Source organism: Protomyctophum parallelum (assembly GCF_964188405.1).
Source record: "Protomyctophum parallelum genome assembly, chromosome: 3".
NCBI lineage: Eukaryota > Metazoa > Chordata > Actinopteri > Myctophiformes > Myctophidae > Protomyctophum > Protomyctophum parallelum.
In genome coordinates this window covers 36016900-36030591 of record NC_139698.1, presented here as the reverse complement: position 1 = coordinate 36030591, position 13692 = coordinate 36016900, and the positions used below count along the sequence as shown (strand labels likewise).

Here is a 13692-nt window from a genome sequence, read left to right as displayed (position 1 = left end):
ATCGACATTTTCATGGTAAAAGGATAGCTGGACAGGGTTCTTTCAGACATAAGCCCCAACCGTTACATCTCAGGAAACAGGGGGAGAGAGCAACGTCTCCCGATGGTCCTTCCCAGCACCTTGACGTCATGACATGGGACTTGAACCTGCCAACTGTCTGTAGCAGAGGCAACGGGTCAAGCGCTCCACACCATTGAGCCAAGGCACCTTGGGGCATTCAGGAGATTTCTCCTGGTGCTTTTGAGTTTTTATTTTTTATTCAAGCCTTGAAAAGTTCAAATTACTGCAGCATTGAGCTGTGGGAGGAACAGGCCTTGAACATGGAATGTCTGTACTGAAAGCCTGATGATTAGACCACTTCACCATCAGTCAGATACTCTCAGGCAAAGTCTCCTGGTAATTTTGAAGTGATCTTTTGTTCGTTAGCCTTCAGTTAGTAAAGTTTAAATAACACAGCATCATATTAATCAGATGTTTCTTAGCGCTGTTGAGGTCTTCTTTTGTATGATAGTGTAACAGCCGGGAATCGAACCCTGGTCTCCCACGTGGAAAGCCAACATCTTAACCACTACGACAATTAGAGTTTTGAGGTTGTCAGGCTGAGGCTGAGGCTGAGGCTGTGAGCCACTGCTAGAATAGCAGTAAATGAAGCTCAATAACTCTAGCATTAAACTTTAGGAAGAGTGGGATTTGAACATGAACTCTCTGTGCTGAATAACCCCTACTACACCATCACTCAGTAACATCTGCCTCTTTGTACTGTTGAAGCGATCTTTTGTATGTTAGCCTTCAGATAGTAAAGCCCCTGGGACTCCGAATCCATATTCAATACACACACTTTTGCTTCAACACTCAACAGCCTTGTGTGGCGCTGTGGACTAGTGCGCTTGGCTATAAACCAAGAGGTTGTTGGTTTGAATCCACCTCGGGGACGATGGTGCTTTTAACATGATCCGAAGCAGTACTGTTTAAACATTCTAGCTCTGTTTAACTCAAAAGCACCAGGAGAAATCACCTGAATGCCCCAAGGTGCCTTGGCTCAATGGTGTGGAGCGCTTGACCCGTTGCCTCTGCTACAGACAGTTGGCAGGTTCAAGTCCCATGTCATGACAGCAAGGTGCTGGGAAGGACCATCGGGAGACGGTGCTCTCTCCCCCTGTTTCCTGAGATGTAACGGTCGGGGGTTATGTTTGAAAGAACCCTGTCCACGTAAAGTTTTACAGATGAGAATTAGGTCAAACGTTTACAAATTTAATAGCAATGCATTTTGGCACATCATCTGACAGAATAGTCTGTGTATTTGCATACTGGAGCCCGATTATAATCCTGGACAATGGCAATGTCATTTTCTTGACTATTGACAATGAAAAAACTACACACTATAGTATATTTGTTTAATCATTTTCATCTTTTTTTTAATCGACATTTTCATGGTAAAAGGATAGCTGGACAGGGTTCTTTCAGACATAAGCCCCAACCGTTACATCTCAGGAAACAGGGGGAGAGAGCAACGTCTCCCGATGGTCCTTCCCAGCACCTTGACGTCATGACATGGGACTTGAACCTGCCAACTGTCTGTAGCAGAGGCAACGGGTCAAGCGCTCCACACCATTGAGCCAAGGCACCTTGGGGCATTCAGGAGATTTCTCCTGGTGCTTTTGAGTTTTTATTTTTTATTCAAGCCTTGAAAAGTTCAAATTACTGCAGCATTGAGCTGTGGGAGGAACAGGCCTTGAACATGGAATGTCTGTACTGAAAGCCTGATGATTAGACCACTGCACCATCAGTCAGACACTCTCAGGCAAAGTCTCCTGGTAATTTTGAAGTGATCTTTTGTTTGTTAGCCTTCAGTTAGTAAAGTTTAAATAACACAGCATCATATTAATCAGATGTTTCTTAGCGCTGTTGAGGTCTTCTTTTGTATGATAGTGTAACAGCCGGGAATCGAACCCTGGTCTCCCACGTGGAAAGCCAACATCTTAACCACTACGACAATTAGAGTTTTGAGGTAGTCAGGCTGAGGCTGAGGCTGAGGCTGTGAGCCACTGCTAGAATAGCAGTAAATGAAGCTCAATAACTCTAGCATTAAACTTTAGGAAGAGTGGGATTTGGCATATCTTACTCTTTGAATAAAATTTACTTAAAAAAAAAAAGAGTGGGATTTGAACATGAACTCTCTGTGCTGAATAACCCCTACTACACCATCACTCAGTAACATCTGCCTCTTTGTACTGTTGAAGCGATCTTTTGTATGTTAGCCTTCAGATAGTAAAGCCCCTGGGACTCCGAATCCATATTCAATACACACACTTTTGCTTCAACACTCAACAGCCTTGTGTGGCGCTGTGGACTAGTGCGCTTGGCTATAAACCAAGAGGTTGTTGGTTTGAATCCACCTCGGGGACGATGGTGCTTTTAACATGATCCGAAGCAGTACTGTTTAAACATTCTAGCTCTGTTTAACTCAAAAGCACCAGGAGAAATCACCTGAATGCCCCAAGGTGCCTTGGCTCAATGGTGTGGAGCGCTTGACCCGTTGCCTCTGCTACAGACAGTTGGCAGGTTCAAGTCCCATGTCATGACAGCAAGGTGCTGGGAAGGACCATCGGGAGACGGTGCTCTCTCCCCCTGTTTCCTGAGATGTAACGGTCGGGGGTTATGTTTGAAAGAACCCTGTCCACGTAACTTTTTACAGATGAGAATTAGGTCAAACGTTTACAAATTTAATAGCAATGCATTTTGGCACATCATCTGACAGAATAGTCTGTGTATTTGCATACTGGAGCCCGATTATAATCCTGGACAATGGCAATGTCATTTTCTTGACTATTGACAATGAAAAAACTACACACTATAGTATATTTATTTAATCATTTTCATCTTTTTTTTAATCGACATTTTCATGGTAAAAGGATAGCTGGACAGGGTTCTTTCAGACATAAGCACCAACCGTTACATCTCAGGAAACAGGGGGAGAGAGCACCGTCTCCCGATGGTCCTTCCCAGCACCTTGACGTCATGACATGGGACTTGAACCTGCCAACTGTCTGTAGCAGAGGCAACGGGTCAAGCGCTCCACACCATTGAGCCAAGGCACCTTGGGGCATTCAGGAGATTTCTCCTGGTGCTTTTGAGTTTTTATTTTTTATTCAAGCCTTGAAAAGTTCAAATTACTGCAGCATTGAGCTGTGGGAGGAACAGGCCTTGAACATGGAATGTCTGTACTGAAAGCCTGATGATTAGACCACTGCACCATCAGTCAGACACTCTCAGGCAAAGTCTCCTGGTAATTTTGAAGTGATCTTTTGTTCGTTAGCCTTCAGTTAGTAAAGTTTAAATAACACAGCATCATATTAATCAGATGTACAGAAAATGAAGCTCAACTAGAAAAAGTGCCCCTCGAGGCACAGGTCTCCACCAGGACAGGTCAGGTTGTGGCCTCCTGGTGGCGCTATAATAGGCCAATGTGGAAAGGGTGCCATTTGTTCTTACACTTTTGATGGCAATTGGATGATTTGAGTAATTTTGTTCCAAAAATGTGTTTTGCAAAAATCAACCTGTTGGTGGCGCTATAACAGGCCAATGTGAAAAGGGTGGGATATATTCCTCAGCCTAGTAAGAAAATGTGTGAAAGATTTCACGTAAATTGCACGCTGCGTTCATGATTTGAGGCTTTTGTTCAAAACAGGGCAATCTTGAAAACTTTGAAAGCCAATTAAAGCCAATTAGGAAGGAATATGAAATATCGGACAGATCCGACTTGAGATTTTTGGACAGAATCTGGAGGAGTAATATAAAAAAAAATGTTTTACAAAAGTCGGCCTCCTTGTGGCGCTATAAAAGGCAGATGCGGAAAATGCAGGTCAAAGGTTTGTCCTTGGCCTCTAGGGAGTGTGCATGCAACGTTTCACACAGATCGGTGCAGTTTTAGGTAAAACATGTGAAAAGCTGCCTCATGGTGGCGCTATAACAGGCCGTTCTGGAAAATGTGGGGCAGAGGTTCATCGTTGGTATCCAGGGAGTGTGTGTGCAAAGTTTGGCAGCGACCGCGTTAACGGTGCCGGAGATTAGCTGATAACAGACGGACGGACGGAAGGACACACACACGGACGGAGTGCAAAACATACTCTCCCCCCATGCCTTCGGCCTGGTGGAGACAATAAGAAAGAAAGTTGGTCAAAACATAATATAAATTAATGTAGATAGGCATCTACAAGCTCACATGTTGCATTATGTCACATTGTGAGCTTAGCTTGGCACTTTTAGCTAATCGTTGTACAACAAAGTACTTGACAAATGCTTATGTAGTGTAGAGGGGGTTATCTTGTAGAATACATATCAGTGGAATTAATAATTATGAATTATTAATCAAAAATCTGAATTAGGAGTTCTCAAAATTAAGAGTCAGAATGAAACAGATTTTAAAAGGGCACCATTGAAATGAGTTTAGGAATAAGCACAAGACTACACTTAAGTGGTACACACATGCAAACAGGTGCATGTGGAAGCACACGCTGGCAGGTGGAAACCTCATATGTCCCATCATGCAAGCTGTTACTTTTCAGGATTCCAAGTTAGAAATAGAAAAAACAGCCAATCTCTACAAGCTCTACAAGATCTATTAGGCTATTTTTGCTACTTTTGTCTGACACTGTAGTTAATATGATGAAGTAGGGCAGTCATTTACAAAGAAATAAAAGTGAAATTATGCAGAGACGAGCTTTCTGCATGACGCCAACGATATACATATACGGTAGGAACATACTGTATGCACAGAGAAAGACAAACATAAACATGCACAAGGAAAGCAGTTCTGTTCAAACACAACATTAATGAAACTGTGTGAAAGGCAAACGAGCGGCAGACAGCTGGGAGATGGTGAGCGGCGCGCGAGGAGCTGTTCATTCAGTGGAAGCTATTCATAGAGTTGGTAAATGGCTCTTTGAGGACTATTGCAAGATGATTGAATGGACTCTAATTATCTGTTTGTTAATTAATATTTGATCACTAACGTCTCGAAACCAGAGCGAGTGTCGTTGAGATAAAGCCTTTGCCATACTGGTAGCATTTGAGGGTCATACCTGGGTTGCTGTTTAGTGTTTACCCATTCCTATTACCGTTGATGGTAATCCATGGTAATCCATTACAAACAATACTGTACCTGTTTTGAATTGCTGAAGATGCAAATGCTTGTCAATGTGTAGTTAATGTTGAATGAAATTAAATGTATTTTTCATATTTTGACACATTTACTCCAATCTGGGAACCCATCTGCAATTTATTTTATCTGTCTTGAGAGATTACATTTACTCACACTTCCTGTTTAATTGCTTTCACAATTTACATAATGCACTCTAGTTTAATTATATGAATGCACAGACTATATATTCTTTCCTTTATATCCCTATCAAAATCATAAAGATGATTATAATAAATTAAGTTTGACTTTTAAAGCCCTGCATGGACAGGCTCCCAAGTACCTTACGCTTATACTGGAGCCCTATAAGGGGTGCAGCCTTAGATCCTCAGGTAAGGCTTTCTTTGTTGCTCCTAAAAGCACCTCTCGGGGTGATCGGGCTTATGCGGCCCTGGCCCCTAGGAGGGCCCTAGGCTTTGAAACCCTGAGGATCCAAAGACTAGCAAAACCAGTGCTCTCCTTCAAATCTCTTCTGAATACACACCTTTATATTAAATGATTCTCTTACTATTTGCCTTTTTCACCTCTAATTGTCAAATTCTTTAATCTGTTGATTTAATATGTTGTTTTTATTGCTTGGTTGTTTTCTGATTTGAGCACGTTCTGTAAAGCACAATGTTTAGAAAAGTGCTATAATGTATTATATAATGTGCTATTAATGTTGGTCAAGAACATGTTTAGATAAAACAAATCCATATTTTTGTCTTATTTATTTTCCTAACAGATTTTGGCGAATGTTATCATTTTCATCTGCGGAAATATGGCAGGGGCATACCACAAACACCTGATGGAGTTGGCATTGAAACAGACCTACCAGGACACATGCAACTGCATCAAGTCGCCCATTAAACTGGAGTTTGAGAAACGCCAACAGGTATGATATTCACAGAGTCTAGCATCCAGTGAGTGACCAGTGAGTGCGGGTCCATTTGTACACACTCAGCCTTATCTGTATTGGTCCATTTGGTTCCTTTTGCACACTCTCTGATATAAATGAACTCTCAGGATTACACAGTGTAGACCAGTGGTTCTCAGAGGGGGCATTGAGAAGGTTTCAGTGGGTAGTTGAACCACTTTAACTACTGTATACATACATGAGCTATTTCAAAATAGCCGATCTATAAGCTATAACGTGTCGCAATGAAAAAAATCATTTGTCAATTGGTCTTGCTCAGAGACACCTCGACACATTGCTGGTGCCGGGAATCGAACCTGGGACCTTCTGTTTCCCAGGCGGCCTCTTCAGCTTGATTACATCAATCTGGGTTTGTTTTTAATGGGTGGAGTCACAAGTGAGTTTGAATGAATTCATCCATTCAACACATGCAAATCTACTCTAAGATGCCTTTGAAGGATTTTTCTTCCCTTGCTTTCCTAACCGCTCACGTTATCTTCATGTTCTTTTAATAATAATGTTAATCTTCATGCATACTTCATGCATACTTTGTCTGTACCTAATCTATTGATAGGACACAAGAATATACTGGGGCTGCATATTTCTGGGCTTGCTTGCAAATTTTGAATTATCGCTGCACTAGAAAATCAAGGATAATGGGTGAAACGTATGGCTGACTGCCAGAGCGAAGTCATTAGCTACAGACAGTAGTCCAGGTCCTAACCTACATTATGTAATGTGCAGCAGCCCCTAGAGTAAAGCTAACTGGCTGTTGTTGTGAAAAGTGCTTCACACCTGCCTTGGACTGCTAGTGCTGCCTGAGAAGGATGATCATGCTTTACAGTAGCTTAGCAGAATTACAAATAAGATGTAGAGTCTATAACGGCGTGGCTTCCCTTTGCTATAGCTATGGATAGCAAGTCACTAGTTGTGCAGTTTGTGAACGAAGCACCAATGTTGGCGTGAGACACAGGTGTCTGCTTCGCAGTACTTTACCTGGGTTAGCTTGCGTGTTGTAATTGAAAGTTGACATAAGAATCCCTTGGTGAAATAACTAGTGGGTTGTTGTTGCAACTTGCTGGCTGCAATGCTATCCCAGTGGCAGAGAGTTCGGCTAGAGGCTAAAGGTGCATGGTTGCCTAACTTTCTCATGGCTGCAATACTATCCCATTGGCTGACAGGTCTGACTACAGCAGCGAATTAAATGATAAGTTGTCACTACAATGATAAGTTGCCACTACCAACCCGATAGAAAATAGCCCAGCCTGCAGCTGGTAAAAAGACCATTACTGTATCAAAATTAATGAACAATGAAAAATGAATAAATAAATCCAAATTGTCAAATATAAGAAAGTTGTGAAATTGTTAAAATAGCTGATCTACAAGCTCACAGCACCTTGTGTTGTTGAGAACCACTTATCTAGTTGTGGGGACAGTCATACAATCACTGTTCTAGATGGTTGGCCCCTTCAGTGAGACACCATTTATAAAATCCTCTCTCAGGCAGTCAAGCCACTCTACAATCAAATTCCTTGTATGACATTTGCTTTTAGATGACCTTTATCTGAAATGCTCATATTGTATAATGAGTGCATTTACTCCATAAGGGTGGTTCATCTGGGAATTCAACAACCTGCGCAATCCTCCACATTCAAGCCACGAGGGCCTATATAGAGGGGCTTATTTGTAAAGAATAATGGTAGAGGATTTTGTTTTCTGATGAGCCTATCTTGCCTGTTCTCCATGATCAATGGCTCAATAGTGTCTTCGGAGGTTTTTGCGCAAATATATTTTCACGCACCACTACTGACGACCGTATAGACAACCGTAATGGACACTTTTTCATGATTAGCTGCATCTAAGCCAAAGGTTAATATTAACAGGATCATACAAATAAGCTTCATATTTGAAAACAGGAACCATTGTGTACTTGGATCTGTAGTTAAATTGAACTTGAATTATTGTTAAACATCTGCACTACTTAATTTACAAGAAGTCTACACAATTAGAGACTTACCCATACAACCCATAGTCTGAACGGCATACAAACCCATACACATACTCATTTACTGTCTTCTCCAACCTTCTATCTGTCCTCACCGTAGAGAGCTTTATTAGACAACTCCTGTCAAGTTTACACAGAGTCAAAGTCTAGCCACCTGGTCCGGAGAGAAATCTTCATTCCCTTTAAACAGAATACAAGTTGTGAGGTTAAAACGGGCTGAGTGTGTTTCTGGGTGGATGGTAATGGCATAATGAGCAGTCTGAAACTGTTTCCTGCATTACTTATATGACCATGAGTAACAAGAAGTGAAATGAACCGGTCCCTGATGCAATGTTGAAATCCCCAGTCAATGCCTGAAATTACACAGGAAGTTGGCATCCTCACGTCAGCCATTCATTCATTCATTCATTCATTCATGCTACGGTCATTTGATTAACGCTTCAAAATGTAATTAGATTCGATCCAATTTCAAAGGATCAATGTGATCATTCAAGCAGAATGCCTGATGCAGGTCCATTAAACCGTGTGAGTAAGCATATTAAATATTTGATGCTTATTCTACAGTGTGTGGAAATTATTTAATTTTAGGTTATTTTGTTATCCTACACATGGACCCAGTTGGACTGAGAACAGAGCACACCAGGTCATTGTTTTAAAAGTATCAATGTACAAACAACCTGGAAGCTTTACAGGGACGAATTAAGGTATTGACTGATTCTATGTCTACTGAATCCTAATGGGCTTTTAGACTAATTAAAGTGAATTAACCAACTGTTGAGCATCGTTGTGCTCCACTCCACCTTCTAATCTTTACCACTGTGGTTAAAATCCAAATTTAATTTGTACCAGTACTTTATTGATGTAGTCATAAAATGAATAGGCTAGGGTTTATTTTGAGCCAGTCCAGCAGATTACTGTACCATAAAGCTGCCAAGTGGTAACACATTATGGATCCATTTGGAGTTATTATTACTAACATGCCTGTCAACCATCCCATTTTGAACCTGTCTTATTAACACGCATAAGATTAGCAATAGTTTTGGAAGACTTGGTTTATTGTGTCCTCACAATCTTCTTCTTCATCATGTCATGCTTTGCATTAGGAGCGTCTCCTGTTGTCACTGCTACCAGCTCACATTGCTCGTGTGATGAAGGCTGAGATCATCCAGAGACTGCAGGGTCCAAATTTTGGTCAGATGGAAAACACAAACAACTTTCACAATCTCTATGTCCAGAGACACACCAATGTCAGGCATGTGTTACTTACTTTATGTGGAACCAAGTGGTCAGTAAAAAATATATCTCCTAACAATAAATTAATCAGTGTCGAGGAACTTAACACGTTGACTGCGGAGAATTGAAATCGTGAAATAAGCTTCACTGCTGAGTATTTCACTAACCTTTGAAGAATCACCTGGGCGCTAATGTAGGTCTGTTTCATGAAAATCCACCGTAAAATGGTGTGATTGTTGGTCGTTGGTTCATAAATAAAGAATCTTTCACTCAATAGGAACTGCTGCTGTCGCAAGTTGATGATGTCATATGTCCATATGGTCTAGCCCTATGGAATGTATGGAATATGCCAATAAAAAACAACTTAATACATCCTAAGGATAATAATGAGCATCAAAGCAATATTTTAAATCCTTTTCATTAGCATGTGCATTCCATATAATAGGGCTGGACCACACATGGACATATGACATCATCAACTTGCAACAGGAGCAGTTCCTATTGAGTGAAAGATTCTCTATTTATGAAAGAAATAAAATATTTAAGGTGTTTTTATTTTTCAATTTTAGTTATAGAGGGCAAGTATAATATTTTAAGGCATATTTGTCTTATTAGCCAGGGATCCTTTTAAGTCAAGATCCGCAGTCAAACTGTTAATTGGCAAGCGTATACTCACATTTGTATACTTAAAAATCACATTATATCAGGCTATATAATATTATATTACATAATATTAGATGTATTATGTTGTATTGTATTATATTATATTACATTATAAATTGTTTCTTATTATCTATTTCCAGTATACTGTATGCTGATATTGTGGGATTCACCCGGCTTGCAACTGACTGTTCTCCAGGAGAGCTAGTGCACATGCTGAACGAGCTGTTTGGGAAATTTGACCAAATAGCCAAGGTAAACATTATATAGGTGTATTTTAATGAAAGTAACAATGAATACAAGACAAGACATGTGGTTTTCAACCAGTGGTCCGGGTTTCCAGGTGGTATCCAGCTAAATGATGGAGAGTTGGTAACTAAATGGACCCTGATCCATTCGGTTTCATTTTACGCTTTCAAGAGTTCAATTATTGTTTAAACATCTGCATTACTTAATTTACAAGAAGTCTACACAATTCATCATTGTCATCCAAGTCATGGGTCTCTGATAGGCAAAATCTCTTCAAATGGTGTATAAATAATGGACCATGATATGAAAAAGGTTGGGGACCTATAGCTGTTTCTCGTTTTTATTTTCAGGAGAATGAGTGTATGCGGATCAAAATCCTGGGCGACTGTTACTACTGTGTGTCCGGCCTGCCTGAGTCATTGCCCAACCATGCAAAGAACTGTGTCAAGATGGGTCTGGACATGTGTGAGGCCATCAAGTAAGCCTGTCTCTTACATCATACCCCCCCCCCCCCCCCCCCCCCCACACACACACACACACACACACACACACACACACAATAGTCATATTTAAACTGGGGACCGCCCCCACCTTGACAAGCACTTTGAATTGTAGGCATTTCATTTGTTTTGACTCGTTTCCACAGATAGTCATGTTCGTCTTCATCAATTGCGCAGAACGATAATAGGCTCCCCCTGGGGAGATCTACCCTGGGACCATTAGCTGCTGTTTGAAGGTTTGCGCTAGCAGCAGCATCATTCATAATATCAGCTCTAATGTTAAAAATGTTGTTATCAAAAAAGCATGCAAACTCATTACACTTAGCTTTAGAGGCCGGGAATGACTGCTTGTAGGACTGGGGGGGGGTTAAAAGTCGTTCAATGGTAGAGAATAGGACTCTGGCATTTTTCTTGTTCTCGTTAATAATGCCAGAGAAATATGCCTAAGGAGTTCTGTCCCCAGTTAACCCCTGGGGGTCAAAAAACCTTAGGTTTCGTTTTTGACAACTAAACCGCGGCACGGTTTAGTTGGCCTAAAACTAGAGCACATCAGACATACGAGATTACCGGCACCTCTTTGAACCACCGTTTTCCCTGTTATCTAAAATGCAAACATCCAGGAAAGAGACAGCTCAGTACAGTAGGTAGTATGGGACAACAGAATATGCTTCACTTTAGTTTCAGAGGCTTTTTGCCTCCTCACCACAGGTCACACTTGAAACAGTAGAACAAAGAACAGGCCTATTATTTATACACACAAGGGTGCACAGAACGTATCCAAACACAATGGTTCCAAATATTCTTCAGAGACTTGGGGGTCCCGACCCCCAGTTTGGGAACCATTGTTTTACATAACACAGTGTTATTTATAATACAGGGCTCAGTCTAGTCTAGGGGATGTGCTACAAAGAGAAATACTGTATGCAAGATAGTTTCAAGAAAATAGCGTCCTTGGAGTTTTGAAAGGCGCTATATAAATTCAAGTTATTACTTGTGCAAGCAGAGCGTGCAAGTAATGTGGTTTGTCCGGTGCTCCGATGCGTATGTCCTGTGGCAGCGTATGACGTAATGATTAATTTGTGCTTGATATGGCATTAGTGTCAGATTACATACATGTATACATAGGGGCATTACCTTTAATCCACCCGACACTGAAACATATCATTATTACGTCACCATCAAGGGCCAGTTATACGCTGGCATTGGTACATATCTTCATCACATCATACGCAGCTACGGACATACACATCAAACCAGAGACGAAATGTTTTTATAATCGTCATGGGGGCCCGCCCAAGTCCAACCAATCTCCACTATCACTCCATTATTATTAGATGACCAATTACCAGTGACACCAATGACAGTGCACAGTTTAGAATTAGCAATTGTGGATGTGAAAAACAAAACTAAACTAAACTTGACAGCCATTCTGATGAGATCAAAGCACTTCATAACTATCATGTCATGGTATCTTGCTAACTTTATTAAATATACAGAAGCGTAAACCAAACAAAAAACAAACAGTATGAGGCTGTCAGTTCGCTGTGCCATATTCTCTTGATCACAAAAGTCTTTCAAAATGAGGGGATTTCAGACAGGGAGCAACACAATGACTGCGTTGGACCAGCGTGGTCGCACTGAGCTCCTTGCGGAAAAAAACAAACAAAAAACTATCACACTTAGATACAAGTTTTCTGCATGTTTGTATACATACCTTTTTGCTGTGAATTCATGTAGCCTATTATTTGCTTATGCACAAAGCTGTTAACTTTTCTTTCTATTTAAAACTGTGAGCGTAAGTTCAATCGTTGAATAACTGAATCATTCTGAATCGCTTCTCAAAGGCTTAATATGAAACCCTTGGCTGGACGACAAAGGTTAGTCATTGTTTTTATGAAAAAAGAAGACTTGGATGAGCATCGTTGCACTGTGCGCTCCTCATGAATGCACAGACACACACAACGAGCCGGCAATTGACCTTATGCACACCGCTGCAGCTGTACGAAAAGCTTGAATTATCCTCTTTCTATCTGCAAAGTGTTTGTTTCATAAAAATCCACTGTAGACATGTTTCTGTCAAGAAATTCCTTGCAGGTGATTTATTTTATATGTGCTGGAGTTTGGAAGTGCTCGTTAACTATCACTCAACAACAGCCCATGCATACCACCTGTTTTGAATTTGCACATAATGCAGGGCTGCCAACATTATAGTGTCAGAATTCAGGAGATTTTGTCGTCAGACTTCGGTGCTCTATGGGCTGGCAAGTAGACTAAATCCAGGAGATATTAAGGAGAAAGGACAATTCAGGACCACAGCGTGAGATCTGGAGACTCTTTCCGGATTCAGGAGTGTTGGCAGCCCTAACATAATAAGGAGGCAGCAGGAGGTTGCTTTACTGATAACGAGTGCTTCCAAACTCTGACACATAATTTTTTAAATCATTTTTACCTAAATGTAACAAAGTCAACGGCCAATGAAGGGCCTCAAACCCAGTACCACACGGTCCAATTTCCCCGAAGGGCCCCATAGAGCCAAGGGCCCCTGGGCCACGGCCCCACTCGCCCAATGGCTAATTTGGCCCTGGGTTGCCCACCTGCCCCTGGCAGGTAAATGATACGTAGCTTGCAGAGTTAGTTCAGTCAGATATACTCGAGGGGCTCATTCAGTGTTATGCAAGACCCACATGTCATTCACTGACGTGGCAATCAGCTGTCGGATTCTTCCTGTGTTCCTTCCTCTGCATATGAGTTCCTGGTGTTGTTATGTTTGCTCCCACCGCCACGCCAGCACCACCGGTGGACTCTGCTATTCATGTTCCCCATTGGAGGTTGTTATTGTATATCTTTCTCCCTGCTTTTAATGGTTAATGATGGTTGTATAATTGTGCCGAGTAGGGAGAAAGATGTAGCACACCCGAACGCCAAGATAAGATATTATATGCACACTTATACA

The 13692-nt window shown here is 41.3% G+C and overlaps 1 protein-coding gene across 4 annotated transcripts in view; it reads left to right on the top strand.

Annotated features, from left to right (window-relative positions):
- The window catches only part of adcy2a (adenylate cyclase 2a), a gene marked incomplete at its 5' end in the record, with an annotated part of 111510 nt that overhangs the window by 62699 nt on the left and 35119 nt on the right, over positions 1-13692 (top strand). For all 4 annotated transcript variants that reach the window (XM_083760309.1, XM_083760311.1, XM_083760310.1 and 1 more), the window contains 4 exons: positions 5922-6071; positions 9201-9349; positions 10134-10245; positions 10590-10717. In XM_083760309.1, coding sequence (XP_083616435.1) covers positions 5922-6071; positions 9201-9349; positions 10134-10245; positions 10590-10717 — 539 coding nt within the window. The remainder of the gene's footprint in view (positions 1-5921; positions 6072-9200; positions 9350-10133; positions 10246-10589; positions 10718-13692) is intronic.